The sequence below is a fragment of the Salminus brasiliensis genome, chromosome 2, assembly GCF_030463535.1.
Source record: "Salminus brasiliensis chromosome 2, fSalBra1.hap2, whole genome shotgun sequence".
Lineage (NCBI taxonomy): Eukaryota > Metazoa > Chordata > Actinopteri > Characiformes > Bryconidae > Salminus > Salminus brasiliensis.
In genome coordinates this window covers 42,766,645-42,788,875 of record NC_132879.1, presented here as the reverse complement: position 1 = coordinate 42,788,875, position 22,231 = coordinate 42,766,645, and the positions used below count along the sequence as shown (strand labels likewise).

The window sequence follows — 22,231 nt, the reverse complement described above, 5'->3', positions numbered from 1 at the left end:
TATGGGCATAAGTGTGGGCACACCTGGTTAAAAAATGTTACTGTGAATATCTGATTGAGTAAAAAAAAAAAATCGCATCTAGTTATTTTAACATTTAAAGCCAAATTACTTTATTATTTCCATCTTTTACAGTTTTAAATGACAACAAAGAGAGGACACAGAGCAAGTTTTGTCTCCCTTCAGGGTCAGTTCTTAGAAACACCCATTTGGCAAGCACTGCAGCTTTTAATACTTTTGGTATCAAACTACTAGGCACTTTTAGAAGCCAAATAATTCTTTCATTTCTTGGTCTAGCCACAGATTTTCAGTAATGTTTAGGTTGGGGGACGGTGAAGCCTAGGACAAAACCTTTAGCTTGTACCTCTTGAGGTAGTCCATTATCCTGCTGTAGAAGCCATCCTCTTTTTATCTTCGGCTTTTATTTCAGACAGTGTGATTACTGCAAGAATTTACTACGATTTGATTGAATCAATTCTGCCCCCTCTATCAGTGAAATGCAACCAGTGCCACTGGCTACAACACAACACAAGCTAAAGGATGATTGATAAACACTCCCTGGTATGCACCATTTTGTCCCCTCTATTGTAGCTTCAGCAGTTCCTATGATCTGTTTCTAAAATGAATCTGGCTTGTTTAGATGTTCCAAACATGCCTATTATTAAAGGTTCGCAAACAATAAAACAAATCAGTCTAGACAAGCCCTGGAAACCATATTGATTTTTTAACAGTTATGAATGCTTTAATTTTTCATGTATTTACGTCATGCTTTTATGTGCATACAGATCATCACAGCGTGAGCATATAAACTTGGGTTTAATGGAGAAAGTTCTTCACCACAATCCTAAAACAATTTGTTAGGTTTTGTGAAGGTAGACTAAATTCTAAATCTGAAATGTGTGCATTTGTACTACTTCTAAATACAAAATACAGCAACACATTGTTCCTGCCACTGGTCAGTATCAATCTTAGTAATGATGACAGACTTCAGTGCTAGAATAGAGGCTGGATACTGGCATTGGTATAATTTGTGAAACTCTTTTTACCGCCAAACCCAAACACACACACACACACACACACACACACACACACACACACACACATATATATATGTGAGATGGGTTTCAACTGTACTTTCACACACGCTGAAATGATCTAGACCGCTACACATGCATTTTTATATTTACACAGGGTTTATTTCTCATTTTTAAACATAAATAAAACTTATGAACAAATAAGCCCATTGATGGTAAGCATAAATGGTGTACTACGAACGTAGCCTCAATATGAGCTTTTAGATTGGCCATTTCCACTGGTTTGCAGGGGCCTCTTCAATCAGCGGCTCCCATGGTTTCCATTCCACCATTTTCCTGCACAAGGCAAGCTCGGACTCGGCCTGCACAAGATTAGAGACACATTACATGCAAAAGACTCACATTAACACAAGCATATAATTACAAATGTAAAATGTTTCTTTATAGACCCAACACTTGAATGAGGCTGTCAAACTCTTTACTTACTTGTGAGATGACCTCCTCAATCTGGCCACAGTTAATTTTCTTTTCAAGTGTCTCCACATCAGGCTCCTTTACAGAGTACCACAAAAATGATTTTTATTAAATTAAGCATTAAATAAAAAGCTTTACATACATTTACTTCTACTGATGGGGAACTAGATTTCAATGCATTCGAATGGAACAAAAACACACACAAGAGTACTCATTTGATTGTGCCAACTCTATAAAATACCTCTTGGTGTCCAGTCTACAGTCTGTAATCTATATAGTTACATTTATTATTTAAAAAAAATCATATTTAATTGACATTAATTTAACAGGTGATTTAAATTGTGTAGCATATCCACATATCTAAGTAGGTGTTTTCTTACCGTATTAACATGGTTGAATCTCTCAGTGATCAGCTGCTCTGTGTACTTCCTGTAGGCAGCATCCTTGGGCATGGTCTGGAGGGAACCCAAAATCTTTGTGTACAGAACCTTGAGATTCTGGGGGAAGAATAACAGAAAGGCTCAACAGTTTGCTCTTACATTGTGTTTTAATACTAAGATATGCTTTTTGGCACAATCAGGAACTGGCACATGATTTTAACTTATGTGTCACATAATCTGCATTTGTCGAAATGTCATGACAAGAGGATCAATAGAAATGTGCTTAGATAAGGCTATTGCGTTACAGCAACAATATACACAACAACTGAAAAAATTAAGCATTTACCTGGTGTGGGTTCGTGGAAACAGCAAGTCCCACCAGTCCTGTGGTCTGAAATGAATTAACATGTATTTATTTATTTTTTACTAAAGATGCATCACCTCATTTCTTTTTTTTGTATTTGAATGTTTACTGAAAAGGACATGTAGCATTTGCTTCTTTACAAACCCTTTAGACCAGTAAGTAATGTTAATAAACCTACATATCGTTACACCATGAAAGTCTAATTCCACTGTCCAGTATTATATGCCCACATCTCATTTCTATAACAGAATTGGAGATGGATATCAAACTACTTCTCAGTAGATTTCAGACACTTTGCACAAGATACATAGACCTAATTCAGCTAAAAGCTACTATCAAAACAGAGACAATAAAAACACAGGCTTGGACATGACCGGACAGTATTGGTAGAGACCATCTTCACATAAAATGACACCAGGGAAAAGCTGTTTCAGAGCATGCATCTTGAAATTCATATATGGGAATTTTTGGCTGTCTAAAGTTTTAGCAAGCCAGTAGAACTGATTATTGTGATCTACCCTAGTGGCATGAACATGTTTCACTGTTTTTAAGTATAAATGGCAGTGAGCCTGATACATTAGCACTTATAAGTACAACCTATAAAAGTGGAGCACTATAAACTTTAGGATGCATGGCCATCTATCAAGTATTTAAGTCAGAGTTGGCATCAGTCTCAGCAGATACTTGTAAATCTGGTATCGTCATCTGTAAGGAAAACTTGGTATCGGTGCACCCCTAGTTAGGAGTCTTGCTAAAGGACTATAATTACTGTTGTAGTGTAATCACACCGGCCTAAATAGATTAGTTGTAAGCTGTACAGTAAGGGCATGCAAACACTGAATATGAATGAATGAACAGTATGCTTTGCTGTTTTCCAGAGAGACTATAATAAATAAGTATTTATTTAAATAAGGTATTTTCTGTGTCATGCTAAAATTCACTGGCAGGAACTATACATGTCTGCCACCGCAGAACACCAATAAACAAAAACAAAAAACCCCACAAAAATATATAAACAAACAAAATGTATGGAAAATGAATAACACCAACAAACAGCTTATTAGATGTTAAATTTAATTGTAAAAGTCGAATAAAAAATCATGGCTAATGCACTGTTTATTTGGGCATCTTTACAGCACTAACGCAGTCGTATTTACAGATAATAACGTATTATACAACTATAAAGGCAAACTCTTGCAGTGTTAAGTGTAAAATATGTCAGACTTGCAGAGACGAAGGACTGTTCCCTTCTAAAACTGCAGCTATATTCCACTCATCTGACTTGCTAGCTAGTTACTATCTCAGCAGGTGTCAACAGGGTTTGTGGAATGAAAACTCTGCGCTGCTTTAAACGTTCAGAGCACCCATCTAGCGACACTATGCAAGCCTGTCCTGCATCTAGCTAGAAAGTTCATCACCCCTCTTTAGCTGGGTCAGGACTGAAGGCTGTGCAGAGTTCAGCTCGCCTTCATCGCCTTCGTTTTAGCAATGCTAGCTAACTCTAGCTAGCTAGTTAGCATCTTCTCACACCATTTCTGCCATTTATCCTCTGTCTGACACACGACCACAACGTCTGGAAGAAACAAGGGGAACTCGCCAGAGTTTACAAAACGCAAGGTCTGAAACTCAACGATTACACATTCTCCCACAAATATAAATGACCTCCATACGTACCTTCTTCAAAACTCCGGCCATGTCTGCGCTACCGTCCGCTCTTCCTCGACGAAACGCTGATGTGGGCTATCGCCTCTGCTGCCCTCTAGTGCTGGGCTGAGCCACTGCGTCCTCTCGCTGTTGTCTTTGGGCTTAATAACAATAAAGCGACCCTGTGTTATTTTGTTAACCTCGTTAATCTTAGCAAAATGCCACACCACAAAATAAAAACCCCAGCTGCAACACCAATATCAAACACTAAGGCTGTGGCCGAATAGTTGAACGAATAATCCATTTCCGGTTCTTGATTCCGCCTGATTTGGTCCGCAATATCAAGTTATTTCACACCTGCACTTTAATAAAACATTTTCCCTTCTGCATTTCCAAAACATTTATGCATATCTGTATGCCATGCACGTGTTCTCCGTGATTGGTGATTAACGTAGGAAAACTGTCGGTTTAGTTTTGTTTAACAAATTGTGCTCTACATGTCTACATCAAAAAGTGCTCTACATGTTTTTAAAAAAAATAGTCCACACTTAATATTTCTATTAATTGTGTCACTTGTTTCAAATTTCATTTATAAAAAATAATATTCAAAGAATGTTTATAAATTACATATTATATACTAACAACAGTAACATCTAAAACAATGAAAATAATATATAATAAAATATATAAAAAGTATTACTTTTTTGCTGTTTATTAGGTCACTGTAAATACATTTGTATTCTATGTAAATTCATTTTAATGAACTGAAGTAAAAATAATTCTTTTTTTATCTAATATTCCCCATTCATAGAAATGCCATAGTTCTGTGGTGTTTTTGTAATATTTAATTTAAGAAGTAATCCCATCAGAAATGTATGAATACACTGTATTCAGTGAGCTGAAACTGATCAAAGTTAGAATATGTGATGATATGATCAAATCAATTTTTTCTCAAATAACGAATTTCAACGAGCATCAGTGTGTAGTATTACTGTTATTATTACTAAGGAAAATCTCTGAAATACTTTTCTAAAAATGGTTAAATAAATAAATAGATGTACACTGCAGAGAAGTTCACATGTTTACTAATACCAGCCTGAGCGAGAACACAGAACTAGGTGAACTGACCTTGTGTGCCCCCTGCTGGTTCAGGAGCTGCAGCTATTTTTAGCTACTGGAAAGTTTTAGGTGTCAACATGCAGGTGAAGGGGGCTGTCGATACAAAACAAACAAACAAACAAACAAACAAACCAATGCCGGCGGTCTGCCTGCTGCTCTAATGAGAATATCTTGATGATCAGATGAATGTCAGCAGTACAGCAGTGCAGCCTTTCACCCCGGGCTTTCCCCCTTGTTCGTCTAAAAGGGAGCACAGCCCGGTGACCTGCATGCTTCCCCAGAACGGCTTGTCTGCTGAAAAGAGGTCAAGTCTAAATATACACTTTAGTACTCTTCTGATATTAAACTCAGACAACGCTGTTTGGAGGGACTGCATGGTCTAGCTTATCAGAAATAAACCGAGCGACCCACTCCACAACACTGGCGGACTGACTGGCGGACTGACTGGCGTGTGAGAAGTTTGTTTACATGCGGGGTTGAAATGGCGGACACCGAGGAGATGGATGAAGAGCAGCTCATCGAGTTTGCCATCCAAGTCAGTCTTCAGGAAGCTTGTACATTCTCACTTCAGAGGTCGGAAAAACGTAAAGTCGTTGTGTTTTTGTTGTAGCTGGGAAAGCCAGGCTGATCTCCCCTGCACTTTCGTTTTTGTGCGTTTCTGTCACTGTTCACTGCACTAATGCCGCCGTCTCTTCTCTTCAAAGTAGCTTGGAAACAGCGAGCGACGAAAATCTAAAGGTTTTAGCCGCTATCGAGCAAGGTACCGTGCACTCCCACCTCTTCAGCTAGCTAACACCCACAAGCAGAGCCTGCAGGGGAGCCTGAACCCCAGCTAATGTAAAATCACCCCATCTGTGAAATAAAGACTCCTAGTCCTTAGTAGTCTATCTCTCATCTTCCTGATGATTACAGATGCTGCAGCAGGTGTAACATAGTAAAAAGGAATTATAAAAATAGTAAATAAATGTTAATGACTTAAACTAAAACTAAAGCCTAGACTGAAACAATTTCTCATCATGACCCTGTACTGAAGATTTAGTCTAAAACCTAACTGGGAAACTTGCTGTTGGCACTTTTACTATGGTGTGGTTTGGTATCGAGCATTGTGTTTAATAGATGCTGTATGTGAACAGTGTTAACCATACATAACATCCCATTTACTTTAATATCATATAGCCAGCATATGGAAACCTGTGGGGACTCCTCAACACGTCCTAGAAGTATTGGCTGGAGCGCCATCATTCCAGAGAACACCTTTAGCCTATGCCTATCATTCGGCATGGTGCCAATAGGTTCATGCTTATCTGCTCCAGAGAGTCCTATTCTATTGGCAGTACTTCAGACAAGCATTTGTACATTGTGTGTCAGCAATGGGTGCAACTTAATGTAGCTGAATGCATTTATTAGAATACACTATGTTGTTTGATATTGGGCATTGTGGTCCTACACTTGGTATCAGTTTGGTAATCAGAAATCTGATTAAACATGTTCATATGTTCATTTCTTCCATACGTTTACGCCAAACATTCTCTAGGCTGATACCAAAGCATAGGTGCCATTTACAGGAGTACGTTGTTGGGGGGGGTTATTTAAATGTTATTCTAACACTGTCTTTTAAATGCTCATGTTTGAACACATTTTTGTTTTTTCTGGTGAGTAGGTTTTACAAAAAGCTTGATTAGCAATGAATCCTGCCTTTCAGTCAGAGCATCAGTCAACATCCAGTTGACTCATTTAGTCAGGTCATTTAGTCAATCATTTAGTCAGGTCTTCAGAAGCAGGCAAAAAGAAACAGCTTTTTAAAATTGTGCTTAAATCTGTTTTGCATAATAATGGCATTATTATTAAAATTTCTTGAGCATTCACCGTATCTGATTTGTTGTCCTATTTTGTCTGGTGGTTTATGAGCTTTATTGAAGGGAACTGTTGTAGAAACGGTGCTGATTTTTAATCAGTAAGTGCCAACAGAGCACAGACCAGCCAAAACAGGCGTCCCGCCAAAGCCAAATCCGAACTAACGCAGGTCGAGTTCAGTGGGTGCACTTCCACTGACTTTTAATGAACACAACATATAATGTTACAAAAGGCAATGTAACAGTAAACAAAATAAATCAACAATAAACCTTAAATATTGCCACATGATTGCTGCTCTTATGATAATGTCCCTCACCCAAATCAGTCGTCAGTCACTGGATTAGGACATTACCACATTATTTAACCCAAGTCAGTTCCCATGCATCCAGCTGTACAGTGTTTTATAAAGATGTTATGTCCTCAGGTGATGTGTGTGCTGTGCGGGCTCTGCATCGCCACAAAAGTGCCTTTAAGGAGACGGACAGCAGGGGATGGCTGCCTATGCACAGGGCCTCAGTTCAGCCTGATGCAGAGCTCTTGGATGTTGTTCTTCTGGGTGAGTAAAATCAGACCAGTAGATCATAATCACATGAAACTTTATTAGTGTTCATTTCACATGTAGCTGAGTAGGTGCTTTCACTTCAATATTAGTTACAATGGCTTGTGTCCATCACTGCTAAGGAGTCCTTAAAGACTACAGGTTAAACTTGTAAACATGTGCCTGGCCAGCATCCCACGAGTTGAGCATGGAAGAGGTCACAAAAGAGGGCGAGACGCCTTTGACTCTCGCTGCCAGTGCTGGCCATGTGAAGAATGTGAAGATGCTGCTGCAGCACGGTGCTTCTCCACACAACACCAACAGCAAGAACGAATCTCCGCTTCTGCTGGGTAATGCTTCACCACCGCACAAGTCACAGAAGGCGTATAGCTGTATGCTTATATGCTGTGTGTTAACAGTGTTAACCATTCATAACATCCCATTTACTCCAATACTAGGTTCATGTTTATCTGCTCCAGAGAGTCCTGTTCTATTGGCAGTACTTCTCTACAGGGACTAGACAAGCATTTGCACATCTGTGTCAGCATTAGGTGCAACTCACAGTAGCATTCATTAGAAGGGATGTCCACATACAATAGGACATATAGTGTAAGTAGGGATGCCGTATGGGGTGGGGGCAGTTAGGACGATTCTAAGAGCTTGTGACTGTCAGCGGCCAAAAAAATTGTAATTGAGTATTTTGGCAAAAGTGTTAAGAGTTGTGGGCCCCAGTGTGATCTCTTTTCATGGGGCCCAACAGTTCTGGCAGTGGCCCTGAGTGTTAGGTCCCGAGCTGAAATGTTTATGTTGCCAATATGAGGAGCAAGATTTTCTTAATTAATCATAATGTACTGAATTGCTAGTGTGTAAGATGTTTAAATGGTTTAATATGTTTGCACTTCATCCTCTTATGTCCTCTTACAGCGGTCAGGATTGGCTCTTATGACATGGTCCTGACGCTGATCTTGGGTGGAGCATTTGTGGAGCAGGTGTGTCTAAAGAAGTGGACAGCAACGCATGAGGCTGCCAAGGTGGGCTGCGCAGACATCCTGATGCTTCTCCTCAGGCATGGCGGAAAGGTCATGAGTCGAGATGGACATGGGGTCACGCCGCTGGGTGTCGCTGCAGAGTTTGGTCGTGCTGACATTCTGGAAATTCTCATTGAACATGGTGAGACTGTCAAGCTTTATTTATTTATTTATTGTATGTACCTGCATAGCACCAGTGTGGTTTCAGGGGTTCAGTCCAAACCTAGTAGAAGCACACATGATCAACTGTTTGAAGACTTGGACAAACTGAACAAATGGAATCTGGTGTGGAATGAAACCCACAGCCCCAGTGGGTCTTTGTTGATAAGATTGGGCATTCCTGGTTTAGGAACTACAATGTAGCCAATAGGTAATGAAGGCTTATAGCCTTTAGCCTCCATTTAGCTTCATGGAAACTGCATTCCTAAACCATCGCACATACTACATTCCAATACAAAATTCATTAGCCTTGTAGCTCCAGTACAAAAATGTGTAGTTAGGCCAAAATAGTTCTTGTAGCAGTTATTTCCCCAGCTTTGCAGTCTTTTGCAAATGGCATTAATTTGGCAACAGTTTAATCACTAGTTTATTAATTACAAAAATTCTGAAAAGAAAGTTGTTCCCAAACATTTGATGGGTAATGCAAAAAAAGATCTGGCTTCCATGCAGGGCAGAGAGTGTTGCAAAAGAATGCAAGAGGAGAAAGCTGCAGCTGTCTGCATAGAGATCGCCAAGATTATGAGGGGTACAGAGGAGGGAGGAGGGTATGCACAGAGAACTGTAGGAATGAAAAGAAAAAAAAAAAGAGGAGATGCTGAATATATGCTACAGATTATATGAAAGGATGGGTTATATAAAAAAGGCCTTTCTGTTGTATAAGTAATGATTATAATTAGATTTATATCACCTGTTATAATTGCAGTAATTGTGTCATGTTCCCTCACAACCCACTAGGAGGCGATGTTACTGCCCAGGCCACCAATGGAGACACAGTGTTATATGATGCAACAGGCTCTGGAAACCTCGACTGTGTTCACCTGCTCCTCAACCATGGTGCAAGTCCCAACGTGGCCAGTCTAGCCTTTCAGCTCCCCATTCACCGCGCTGCTTACGAAGGCCACTATCTGTAAGCCTATAGTACGATTCAGCAGTGACATCTGGATCTGATATTGTTTCACTGTGAAAGTGTTTTAATTGGTTTTGAGGGACTAATTGGTTCTGCACTCCATGTGTGGCTAAGGAATGACTCGCTGCAGTAAATGCAGTTTCAGCACCATGATTATTTGATTGTGTTCAAATAAAATGGCAGGAATTACCATCAGTTTTATGGTGGTACACGATAGTATGTGACACTCTCAGTCATGCGTAAGTGAATAATTTGGGCTTGCCTATTATTTTTTTGTTCATTTCCAGCTTGTGCATCAAAAACACATCAGCATCAAATGCTTTGCATTTAAACATATACTTACCATTCATTTTACCTTTAAGATCCATGTACCTTAGATTTCCAATCAAATGGCCAGTGATTGATATAAAATTGACTAGTTTGAGACCAGTTGTCAAACTAAAAAAATAGTCTTGGTGATTAGAAGCCATATATTTTTCGACCAGGCAGTTGATCTTATATCAAACGTCTAACCTGAGATAATTACTACCCATTGGCCTATACATGTCTTTAAATCAATAGGGCACTGAAGACACTCATGCCCATTACCACTAAGAGGGCCATTCGCCTGTCTGGGATGAGTCCGGTGCACTCGGCTGCAGATGGTGGACAAGCCTCCTGCCTGGAGCTTCTAATTGAGAAAGGCTTTGATGTCAACTCGCTCTTAGGTGGCCACATTTCTGACAACTATGGTGACATGAGAAAGACCCCGCTGTACTTTGCAGTGTCCAGTAGTGACGTCACCTGTGCAGAGATACTGCTAAACGCCGGAGCCCAACCTGACCTGGACCCGCTGCGCTGCCTCCTTGTGGCTGTCAGGGCTGGCCGCTACGAACTGGTGCGGTTGCTCCTGGCCCACGGAGCAGACGTCAACTGCTTCTTCACAGTGATTAGTGATACAGTGTTCCCCACAGCGCTGCAGTACTGCCTGCAAGATGAGATGATGATGCGCCTGCTCCTCAACAACGGTTACCATGCAGAGAGCTGCTTCCAGTGTAGCCACGACCTCTGTGTTGTGCAGAGCTGCATCTGGGAGCAAATCTTCACGCTGGACAGCAACACGTGCAACTCATATTCCAACAAAGTGACGGTAGGTTCAGGTTTGTGGATATTATCACATCTTGTGGTTAGCAAACATTGCAGATTATATGTAGGTAAGATATTGGAATTAGGTTTGAAAGATGGGGGGTGTGTGTGTGTGTGTGTGTGTGTGTGTTTACTACCACAGATTGGTCAAATGCGGAAGACATTTTGCTGTACATAGTACAGTGATAAATACTTGCACCTTTTTTTAATTTACTGACGGAATCACTTGAGTGTCCCTTCATGGCCACAATTTACCTTCTACTTCAGCATGAAAATGCACCATGTCAGGGTTTCATGAACATGCACAATGTGTGGGCCTTTCCAGTCTCCACATCTGAATCCAGCCGGACACCTTTGGGGTGTGGTAGAACGAAAGATTTATGGACTCAGACCTTAGTAAAACAAAAATACAATTTTAAATGATCATTTATTAAAGGAAACACTGGCCCCCCTTTACAAATTACAGAAGAACCCAGGTGAACATCCAAAGAACTGCAGGTCTTCTTTGCATTCAATCTCTATTTTCTTGCATCTGAAATAGAGATTGAAATTGTAAATAAAAAGGAGAAGCCAGTTATGACTGGTTTTAAGGGTGTTTTGATAGTATAACCCCTGAGGTGGCTTCTAGTAGTGGTAACAAAATCAAAAGCAGGCGCTACAATGACATGAAAAGCAGATACTGTAGATACTGTGGTAATGTGTGTTTGACATTATCTGACCGCTCCCTCAGATCCAGGTAGGCTTATTTCATGCCACATGCCTTAGTGCGTTTCGTTGTTTTGTTTTCTATTGTTTATAGAGTATTTGATTACTATTGCAATTGATGCCGACAGCCCTACAGAACAATCCTCACTTCAATTATTCAGCTTTGTGAAAACTCCTGCTTTGTGAAATAGTCTCTGGGCTCTAAGTTGTCAGCCCCAGATGACAATACAGTGTGAGTACACAGAGTCCCAACATGTTTTGTTTTTGTTTGTTTTTTTTTGTCAGTTTTGTGATTTTGTCAGTGTGTCCTGGCTGAAGCACCTGGTGGGCCGGGTGGTGCGTACACTCTTGGATTACGTGAGACATGTGCACATCTGCTCCAAGCTTCAAAACATCCTGGAGAAGCACAAAGAGTGGCCTGAGATCTGTGATATCCTCAGTAAGCAACTATACTGCAGGTTATTCCTTTGATGTTCAAGGTCAGGATAAAGGTGTAATGAACATTTCTTCCATTGCAGGGAGCCCACGTTCACTGCAACACCTGTGCAGGCTGCTTATCAGGAAAAAGATGACACCGAGAAGACTAAACAGCCCTGACTTTATGAGCGCTGTTCCTTTTCCCCCTGCACTAAAGAACTATCTGATCTACAAGGAGTATGACATTTATGGTAGAATGGCTGAATGGTAGGGACAATTGGATTGGTGTTTATATGTGTTGTGTAGTTGCTGGATGTTTTCAAGTCCACATTGATTTCTACTTAAAGTATTGTATTTTGTACTAGAGAAATATTTTGCATTATGAAACTAAAATGGCTAGTAGAGTTACTCATGTCAGGGGTTTATTAATATGGGAATTGTGGGCCAAGGCAGATGTTTGACATGTTGCATATACCTACCTTTCTGCTAGTATTAATACTCACACATAAACAGTTATAAATTTAGTGAAATGGTCAAATCTAAATATCTAAAACGTCCAATTCTGGGAATTTTTTTAAAGCAATTACCTGCCGGTATGATATGATTCTGATATCATAATGTATCAGTAGTGCAAATAATAGATGAGAACATATATATTGTGTATATATATATATATATATATATATATACACATAAGTAAATAAACAATTCAGACTGTCTGCCAAACAGCTTAGTACTAAAGATTGTTTGTTGTTTACACACATGCAAGCCTGAAACACCGTATAGGACAGTATAGGAGCACAGATGATTAACAAGGCAAGAGATGTTGGGTCTCTGGTCCAGATTATAGTACGTGATTTGCTGAAGGATTTTCAACAACAACACCAGAGCCTGTTGTGATCGGGTCTAGGGAAGTCCAGAGCAGGCAGCCTTGCTAGCCACTCGTGTTATCAGACCAACAGAATTCCATTCCTGCGTTGCCAGCACAGACGAGCTGCACAGAAGACATGCAGTGGACATTGTGTACTGCCACAGACTCAGAAGTCAGAGAGGTGGCTTAGTTGCATGGGGGCAGCAGGAGAGCTTAGCTGACCATTTCATAAACAGTACACTGACTGACACCGACAAGTCATGCTGACAGATCTGAGGCCGTCATCGGCAAGGGACTGTACAGAAGTAACTCTCTAGCTGGAGACACCTCAGGATTAAAACCCTTTAGCTCTGACCCTTTTTGGGCATAAAGTCTATAAACAGTACCATAACATAACTGGAAATAGACTACGCTAACTGTAGACTGTAGGGTATAAAAGTATATTAGAGAAATAAGTAAAATGGTGTCTAAATGTCCATTATTAACCTGCTTAAATTCAGAGGAACCCAAATGGTTGCTTTTGAGGAGATAAAAAAAATATTATTGGAAGGTAATACGTCTCACATCAAGGTACATTTGTATTGGTCCATTTGTCATAAAAATGTCAAACAATAAATTTGCTAAGCGGACAATTTATGATGTTTATATTAATATAGCTATTTATTGCAAAATAGAATGTTTTCCCTCGATCACATGTCATGAAAGCCTTACTACTGCGCTTATTTCTAAGCTCTTTTCTCATTGCCTGGTTGGGCTTATTTTGGGCATGAACAATGCCGCAAGGATCGTCTGACAGGCCTTGCTACAGCCGCTGGGTGAGCTCACATTCTTTTTGCAGCTCTGTCTGGTTGACACCCAACTCCCAAAAAAGTAACGGCATCACAGACCAGAGCTTTGTTACACCCCTCTCTGATCCCACTCTTAAAAGCGTGTCCATTGCCTCTGGATGAGCAGACCCCACCTCCTGACACTGATACCAGGCAACCCCAACCTTCCTTTCCTTTAGACTACAAGAGCGAGAGAAAGGACAGGTTTACATTGTGAGCTTTCCTTGCAACCCTAAGGAAGCTATGAGCACCTTTGGCTATAGACGGGAGCTGAGCAAATATGAGGAATTTGATGAAGATGAGCTGTTGGCCTCGCTGACTGCTGAGGAGCTCCAGGAGCTGGAGAAAGAGCTGGTTGATATCGACCCCGATGATAACGTCCCTATTGGACTAAGGCAGAGGGACCAGACGGCTAAAACGCCCACGGGCACATTCAGTCGAGAGGCGCTCCTAAAATACTGGGAGAATGAGACACGCAAGCTTCTGGAAAATGAAAGGATGGGGTCCTCAAGCCCCCAGGTCAGTGGTTCATTACACCCAACTGTAACAAACTGTCATAGACTACTAGAATACTTTCTATATCAGGGGCACCATATAGTTGGGGAAAGTTAGAATGATTCTAAGGGCCTGTGACTCACCGGCGCCCTAAAATGTATTATTTGAGTATTTTGGCAGAATTGTTAGAGCTGTGGGGCCCAGTGGAAAAACCTTCCATGTGATCAGATGTAATATCTGGCAGTGCACAGAGTGTTAAGCCCAAAATCCTCGCAGCACCACTGTCTATAATAGCACTATAGCACTCTATGGATTACTTATACAGTGGTCAGTCAAGCCAGGGCAGGAGCCCACTATGCCGCTGCCATGTCAGTGTGACTGCTGTGTTGAGAACCTCCAGCCAATGCTATCTGATCAGCAGTGGGCCTATGGTTGTCTCTTTTCTTTTTATTCCATGGACAAGTTAAAGGGTAACCAAAGGCATATGTCTGATTCTACATCTGAGCCATGGGGTTGTCATTTTTTTTAATTCTTTCATTCTCTCATTGTCATTGATACGGACTCCAGGGTGGTGAGAATAATGAAAAGGAGGAATGTGTGACAGAAAGTAACAGTGAGGAATCAGAAGATGAGAAAGAAGCTGATGAGGAGAATGAAAAGGGTGAATGTACAGACCATGAGAGTGAAAAGGAGGAAAAGGAAGAAAGTGAACTAGAGAACCCAGTGTCTGAAGAAGAGGATGATGAAGAGGAAGAGGACGATAACGAAGAAGATGAAGATGACGATGATGAAGAAGAGGAGGCAGAGGATGAAGAACAAGAGTGCAAGAATGTGCTGGAGAAGGGTGCTCCTCCATGTAATCTGCATAATGGTCATGCAACTCTTCATCTAGAAGAGCCTCTGAAGAGACGTTCGCCACTGGACCCCAGCCTTAGGGCCCAAGAGCCCAGCCAAATGTCAGGAAACCCCACAGTGGTAGATGAGGCTCTGGAGAAGATCCTCAGCAATGACCCAGACACCACAGAGGTCAACCTCAACAACATCGACAATGTCTCCCAGGAAACGCTGATCCGTTTTGCCGAAGCCTTGCGCTCTAACACGAACGTGCGCGTCTTCAGCCTGGCCAACACGCATTCGGACGACCATGTGGCCTTCGCCATTGCCAAGATGTTAAGGGAGAACTGCCACATCACTAACCTCAACATTGAGTCCAACTTCATCACAGGGAAGGGCATCTTGGCGCTGGTGCAAGCCCTCACCCACAACAGCACTCTAACAGAGCTGCGCTTCCACAACCAGCGGCATATCTTGGGAGGCCAGGTGGAGATGGAGATTGTGAAGCTGCTGAAGGAGAACAACACGCTGCTGAAGCTGGGCTACCAGTTCGACCTACCAGGCCCTCGCATGAGCATGACCAGCATCCTTACTCGGAACCAGGACAGACAGAGGCAGAAGAGGATGCAGGAGCAGCGTCAGCAGCAAGGGGGCATGGCAACTCCCATCAACCTACGCACCAGTGTCCTGCAGAAGAGCACCCCGACCTCCTCCCCCTACGGTTCTCCTCGGGGTTCACCATGGTCCTCTCCGAAGCTGCCACGCAATGATCTGGTGAAGAAGAACACTCCTCCGGCACCTGCGCCACCTCCCCCACCACCTCCACCACCCCCACCCCCTCCTCCACCTCCACCTAAAGCCGAAAAAAGTGTCACAGAGAAGAAAGCTCCCACCAGAATGATTGCAGAGGTGATCAAACTCCACGAGGCCAGCTCCAAAGAGCAACAGCAGACTCGGGGCAAGTCCAAGACCAAGAAAGGAAAGAAAAAGCCACGCAAGGAAAAGGAGACCGAGAGCATCCTGAAGGAACTGAAAACCGCCCTAAGGCCAATTGCAGACCGCGAGAGTTCCAGGCCATCCACGCCACAGCGCTCAGCTCATGATGAACTCATGGCTTCCATCCGATCAAGCAGCATCAGGTCTCTCCGACGGGTAAATATTACAATGCTAATATTTTTATACCAGCACAACAGATGACAACTGTTTTATAGAAAATGAAAGTTGCTTAACCGGTAAAAATGAAATTCACAGAGACCCGCTGGTAAAACCCCACATAAATAAAACTAAGTTGTGGCCATGACTTAGTAAGGCATGTTAACAAGATAATTAAGTCATGGCCACAACTTAGGTTGTTGTTCCCACACCTTACTAAGTTGTTTTATTTATGTGGGCTCCATAGAAGGTGCCAAAAAAGTGGGAAAATGAGGAGATGCATTTCAGTCATTTCTGTTGCATTCATGTCTGCAGTAAAGTGAATACTGTGACTGGGCGACCACAGCAGAGCAGATTCTTGTGCCATGGGCCACAAGCACATACAGAGAGAGCACAATAAAAAAAAAAAACTCTTGGTGACAGTTATGTCCCTGTGATGGAAAAAAACATTCTAACCCTCAGATGACAGGATAGTGACCCCACAAATACCTCCCACTTAATGCCACTATAAATAGACCCCATTTTGTGCTGTCTCGATAAGACAAATGCCTTCCAGTGCTGGGCAACTGCATGACAAGACTAAATAAACAAGGCTTGTTTTTCCTTACTGACAGACAGTATGTGATCAGATTGAGATCAGAATAAATGAGCGGAGTTACTGAAGCCATAAAAACAAGTTCTTTAATTCCCACTTTCCCAGTGTTTGCACACCTACTTCAACTCAGGAAGGGGTTGTGAATGTAAGGTACAGAGCAGGGGGCACTGGTTGGGAACCACTGCTTTAGTATGATGTAAGGCATAGCTCACTGACAACCATGTTTACCTCCTGGGTAAACATGCCAAGCTAACCTATGACTTTCCCTTTCCGTTTAACAGGTGGAAGTTCCTAAATATCTTCGGTAACCAAGCCAAACGGCTATAAGAACATAAAGGACAGCCAGGTTCAAATACCATCTCCAAAAGCTTTGGTGAATCAGCATTGGAAGTGTAAGCTTTGTCTCCTGATGATGAGGAGGTGAGGAGACTTGCAATTTTCCACCTTTTGCCCAATGGTGGTAACTTGCAGATACAGTGCATTTCTCCTAATCAGTCCTTCGCTCCAACAGGGAGTCCACCAGATTACACTCCATGTTTGCATCACTGAAATAGGGAAACAATCGATGGTGATGGACTGTGATGGGAATGTCTGGGTTTCGTATTGTTTTGTATGAGTTCTTCTTTTACAGCACATTAATGAAAGCACAATATCATTTCTTGGGGTTATTTTATATGTCTTTGTTTTGATTGGCTTCTCATTTTGGGTCATGTCTGTACAAATGTAAATATTTGCTTTGATGTGAAACATTAAAATATTTGACTGCGTTTGCCTTGGTTAATATTGGTTTTCCGAGTTAACACAGCTTGTCAGACAAAACAGTCAGTCACATGTTTAAGATGGTAGTAACTTCAGGCTCTTGCAGATTACGTACAATGCAGTGAATATCTCGTCAGATTCAATTCAATTCAATTTTATTTATATCGCGCTTTATACAACACATGACACAAAGCAGCTTTACAGAGATGCCGGTCCAAGCCTCTTTAGACTAAGCTAGTGGAAACAGTGGCAAGGAAAAACTCCCTCGGGTCGAGAGGAAGAAACCTTGAGAGGAGCAAAGACTCAAAAGGGGAACCCATCCTCTTAAGGTCGACACCAGATAATAATAAAAATCAAAACTAAGAAAAAGTCATGCAGATAAACATTCAGAAGCATGGTCATGCAGTCAGGTGCAAGGCCCCAGAGCAGGAAAGTGGGCAGGAGGGTAGTGGAGAGCCAGGTCAGGTAGAACCAGGATGGAACAGTTGCAACCGGGCATCTCAATACATGTAAAAGAGAGAAAGAAAACAGAAAGGAGGGAAAAACAAGGGGTTAAGAGAAGCACAGGAAAATGTTATGGGGGTGGGGGTTATTTAGTGTGTTAGGCTCCAATAAATGGACTTGTATCAGCAGCAAGCTGACAGCAGGGGGCAGCTCAGCACATAGGGGAGAGAAAAAATAGATGTTTGGCAATGACTGGCAAAATGGAGTGATTGCATTTGGGCGTGTTAAAGGCCACAGTGTGAAGGAAGTAGCTGAATTCGTGGGTGTTACGGCTACGGCATACGGTTATACGGGTCTACTAGCAGTGGCAAAAATCCCAGTCTACAGGAAATTCTCAGCAGAATTCAGCAGAAGTGAGGAAAGGCCTCTTGTGAGCCACTCTGCTCCAAATGTTTATGGTATGCAGTTCTTTTCAGAAGGTTCTTTTAGAAATTGGCTGTGAAAGATCTGTGTTGACTTCTAGAAGCAATTCCTGCCTGGAAGCGATTTTTGCCACTATAGATTTGTAGAATCATCACATCTGCTTTGTAACCCATTTTCCACAAATCTAACACGACATTCACTGCACTGTACCACCTCTTAATCTATGAATCCCATCGCACACTATGCAGATATGTATAGCCCAATCATACCTGCGGTATGCAGCACCATCTGCAGGAGCTTGAAGTTACTACCAACTTAAACAGGCAAGGTGACTGATCTTTTTTTAAGGGCCAGGCAGCAACTCCTATAAACGAAGACTGGCAGTACTCTGCTTTGGTTGGTGCACTTGGTAATTTAGCTACATGACTGGACCTAATGAGTATGTGGTTAAACTGCGGTCAATAGATTAGCTTTCCCTGGCTAAAACCATGGCCCGAGTGACCTAGTCGAAATGGGAGAGAGTTAGTTATACGTACATCAGAGTAACTCCTAATCCGCTCCCTGTGTGTTTGTGTGCCTTGGAACGGTTCCCTGGGCCTAAATCCACTTCACAGCTGTTCACAGCAAACAGGGAAATGCATTTAGCAGCAACATGCAGTAACTGCAGCAATGAGTTGCGCTCCATTCCTAGGACAGCCTCAACGAACAAAGTCTTTCTGGCCCTGTGGAACAAGGTTTCAAGGACATTGTTAAAGTGTCCTCATGTGTCAAAGAGAAGCATATTTTCTGTCTTTATGCCCTCTCTGGTCACAAGTGGCGAAGAATGTTCAGTGGTCAGAGGATGTGAGGAAAAACAACTGATTCTGAAGTGTGCAAGTGGTTGTGAAATGAAGCTCTCTCTAAAAGACCTGGACTCTCAATGCTGGAATTGTTTGTGAAGATCGGAGGAAACAACCAGTTTAAATAACTAAAACAAAGCAAGCAAGTAAATCTTGTCCAATCTGTCAGTCAGCTAAATCCCTCCACAGAAACAGGTTACATCATATGATAATAATAAAAACTCTGCCTCAAAATAAATAAATATTACATCTGTCCACATTCTAAAAATCAATCTCCATCTTTCCTAATAACACTGAGCTTTCTCAGGAAACGTAATGGAACTTTGTTTTTTGTTTTTTTTTACAAAAAAGCTATTATCCCAAACTTTCTTTTGGGACCAGGTACAAAGCATGAATAGAAACACTAATCAAATGAGATGCTAAAAGTTGACTATACAGTCATACGCCATGTATTAGATAATGATCTATTAAAACCATGCCTTTTTATTGTATGGAAAGAACCCACACCCGTGGTCATCTCCCTCAGAAGGTGTAAAAGGCAAGTTGTCCACTGTAGGAAACAATGCGCCACATGATATACAGCAAAAACCAACAAAGCAAGAGGTCACCACTTCCAGACTGCTGTAAAATCATTAAAAGTCTATAGTGTGACTGGACTCCTTCACAAAAAAAAAAGTATGCTATTGGTATGTCTTTTAAAATAAAAAAAAAACAAGTGAGTATACTGTGTTTACTTTTTATGTTCTTAGCAGACCAAAGCTAAACTAAAGTCTACTTGGCTTATGCTGGCAAGTATACAACAAATTGTACAACCAAGTATACCAAATAGAAGTCTAAGTATATTTGGCCTATATTTGTACTTATATTTAAGCATTCTGGACTTATACTGCCAGGTATACAGAAAAGTCTTCGTATATTTGGCCTATACTTGAGCAGTATGAACATGTTTACAGACAAGTCTATGTATATTTGGCCAATGCCTGTACTTTTACTTATGTATACTTGACTTGTATGTTTACTTGGCTTATACTGACAACTATACAAAGAAATTGTACGACCAAGTATATAGAAAAGTATTTTTGGCTTTTACTTGTACTTGTACTTAAGTATACTTCAGTTGTACTGCCAAGTATACAGAAAAAGACTAAGTATATTGGGCTTTTACTTGTACTTATACGTGAGCATACTTGACTTGTTCTGCTAAATACGCAGAAGAAACTAAGGATATGTGGTCTATATTTATACTTGTACTTAAGTATACTCATAATATAAGTCCTTAGCATACATATACACATTGAGTCACACATTTACACAGGAAGACAGAGCCGTAGCTTAAAAGCTCAGCTCTCGCGGGCACAGAGAAAGAGCAGAAAGAGACACTTCCCTCCTTAGGCTGAGATCACAACATATATATGTCTATGACTAAGCAGACACGGGCCAGAGGCGCGACCATGGGTGTTCTGTTGTATTGATCTCTGATTGGATTATTTAATATGTTGTAATGTTAACATTTCCTTCCGCCAAATTATAGTTCCTTAGCATGCAGCTTGTTGCTACTTCACAGTAACGAACTCCCCTCACTTATTGCATAGTATGATTTACAGCGTTGCGATCAGTGGAATGATACAGTGGTGAAAGAACTGTTACAACATGAAAGAACTGTTATAGCAAAATATGGAGGTTGGAACGCTTCTAAACCAATCAGCTCGCGTGACCGGAACTAGCTGACTTATATACTTAGTTTCAATAGCAACACATTTCGCTGTTATCATTTCTGGCCAGACTGCACTGACAAACAAAGCAGTAAACTATAGGTTTTATGTCAAGTTCACGTGCAGTAGACTGAGCATATAAAAAGTACATTTACAACTATACTACTAGAAATTAATAATATATATATACAGACTGATATATTAATAATATAATATAATAAAATTAATTAAAAACAATTATACTTTTTAAAGTATGGACTTGCAGTGTTTAGGCATGTGTCTAAAGATCAGGAACATCAGGCACTTTGCCTTAACGCTTCATTGAAGGAAATTGAGGAAATGGAGGCCGGGATCATTCTTGTGTGCTTCTTGAAAGTTCCAGGAAAGGAAAAAGCTGCTGAGCAGAAGAGGTTTTGTCCTGGTCACAGAATGGATCTTGCTGATGATTGTGATAAAACTAATCTCACACAGAACAGGGAGGTCCTTGATCCCAGAACAAGGGGTTTAAAGAATAGGGCCAGAGAGATGTCCAAGCCTCCATTAATTAACATACATTACCAGTGGTGCTACTATATTACTATACTGAAGTATTAGTTTTTGAAAGATTTTGACTTAATTCAGTTTTCAATACTGAAATATATTTTAGAAGAAGAAATATTTTTAAAGTTATTATTCACCCCACATGCAATTAAGCGATTTTTGATTTTTGATTTATCATTTTGGTAAATACAGGCCAAAATATTTTCATTTGTTTAAAAAAATGTATAGAAAGAAACTATATAATTATAATAATGAAACTGTAAGAACTAATTGAACAACTCTGATTTATCTGCAAATGTACATCTGGAAGTTTCTGGGTGTGCTACAGCAGCATACTTCAGAAATAAATGTCTTAGCAGATTGACTGCCTTTGAGTTTAATGATAAATTAAATGTTTATTTTTTTTTCAATTATCACTGCACCACTGTTTTAGCCAGCTAGGAGGTTTACCACCCTTCCTTGAGAATGGTTCTAGTTCTGTGATATTCTTGGACCATCTACTATAACCTTTTTAAGATCTGCCCACAAATTCTCTGAAATGCTGAAGTCAGGGTACTGTAAGGACCAATCCAAAAGCTTGGAGTTCCACTTATCATTACTACACCCATAAGACTAACTTACTTCCACAACGCTTAAATGTCTCTAGATGATGTTATTGCACTTTAGACATTATCTTTTGCGATAAGGTCACAGTTGAGGCTTCCTTCTGATGGCTCTTCTTTGCTAGTCCTTTTTGTGTGAATAGAGCTGCATAGTAGAATGGTGCACCATCCCTTTTATGCCAACTAAACCTTCCTGCAGGCTCTTTTGTGGCCCTATAGGTTTTTCTAATGTTTCAGATGTTGCCTGGACTGCTACATTACCCTTTACTCCAGTCTCAATGATATTTTGAAAAGAGCTGGAAGGCTTTTTTTTTGGTGTTTTTGACACGTTAG

At 40.9% G+C, this 22,231-nt stretch overlaps 3 protein-coding genes across 4 annotated transcripts; 2 read left to right on the top strand and 1 right to left on the bottom strand.

Annotated features, from left to right (window-relative positions):
* Positions 1-1,171: 1,171 nt before the first annotated feature.
* ndufa5 (NADH:ubiquinone oxidoreductase subunit A5) lies at positions 1,172-4,048 on the bottom strand. Its single transcript, XM_072672831.1, has 5 exons — positions 3,924-4,048; positions 2,232-2,276; positions 1,886-2,002; positions 1,518-1,583; positions 1,172-1,393 (listed from the first exon to the last, which is right to left on the bottom strand). Exons 1-5 carry the CDS (start codon positions 3,942-3,944, stop codon positions 1,292-1,294), a joined length of 351 nt encoding a protein of 116 aa, XP_072528932.1. The 5' UTR covers positions 3,945-4,048; the 3' UTR covers positions 1,172-1,291.
* Positions 4,049-5,075: 1,027 nt separating this feature from the next.
* On the top strand, positions 5,076-13,308 carry asb15b (ankyrin repeat and SOCS box containing 15b). Of its 2 annotated transcripts, XM_072672828.1 has the most exons (9): positions 5,329-5,585; positions 5,720-5,772; positions 7,291-7,422; positions 7,596-7,754; positions 8,329-8,574; positions 9,387-9,558; positions 10,120-10,687; positions 11,674-11,827; positions 11,907-13,308. In XM_072672828.1, exons 1-9 carry the CDS (start codon positions 5,494-5,496, stop codon positions 12,074-12,076), a joined length of 1,746 nt encoding a protein of 581 aa, XP_072528929.1. In that variant the 5' UTR covers positions 5,329-5,493; the 3' UTR covers positions 12,077-13,308. The 2 variants fall into 2 exon arrangements, with proteins under 2 accessions (XP_072528931.1, XP_072528929.1); XM_072672830.1 differs by lacking the exons at positions 5,329-5,585; positions 5,720-5,772 and adding an exon at positions 5,076-5,316.
* Positions 13,309-13,503: 195 nt separating this feature from the next.
* Positions 13,504-17,280, top strand: lmod2b (leiomodin 2 (cardiac) b). The gene is made up of 3 exons (XM_072673880.1): positions 13,504-14,022; positions 14,566-15,984; positions 16,861-17,280. The coding sequence occupies exons 1-3, from the start codon at positions 13,747-13,749 to the stop codon at positions 16,885-16,887; spliced, it is 1,722 nt and encodes a 573-aa protein (XP_072529981.1). The 5' UTR covers positions 13,504-13,746; the 3' UTR covers positions 16,888-17,280.
* The last annotated feature ends 4,951 nt before the right edge of the window (positions 17,281-22,231 follow it).

Excerpts from the sequence above, each read along its gene's own strand:
- ndufa5 (XM_072672831.1), bottom strand. The coding sequence starts at position 3,944 with ATGGCCGGAGTTTTGAAGAAG. Across the intron at positions 2,277-3,923 it reads TGGCCGGAGTTTTGAAGAAG|ACCACAGGACTGGTGGGACT; the intron begins GTACGTATGGAG and ends AATTCATTTCAG. Across the intron at positions 1,394-1,517 it reads TTGAGGAGGTCATCTCACAA|GCCGAGTCCGAGCTTGCCTT; the intron begins GTAAGTAAAGAG and ends AATCTTGTGCAG.
- asb15b (XM_072672828.1), top strand. The coding sequence starts at position 5,494 with ATGGCGGACACCGAGGAGATGGATGAAGAGCAGCTCATCGAGTTTGCC. Across the intron at positions 5,773-7,290 it reads TTTAGCCGCTATCGAGCAAG|GTGATGTGTGTGCTGTGCGG; the intron begins GTACCGTGCACT and ends TTATGTCCTCAG. Across the intron at positions 8,575-9,386 it reads GGAAATTCTCATTGAACATG|GAGGCGATGTTACTGCCCAG; the intron begins GTGAGACTGTCA and ends ACAACCCACTAG.
- lmod2b (XM_072673880.1), top strand. The coding sequence starts at position 13,747 with ATGAGCACCTTTGGCTATAGACGGGAGCTGAGCAAATATGAGGAATTT. Across the intron at positions 14,023-14,565 it reads TGGGGTCCTCAAGCCCCCAG|GGTGGTGAGAATAATGAAAA; the intron begins GTCAGTGGTTCA and ends TACGGACTCCAG. Across the intron at positions 15,985-16,860 it reads GCATCAGGTCTCTCCGACGG|GTGGAAGTTCCTAAATATCT; the intron begins GTAAATATTACA and ends TCCGTTTAACAG.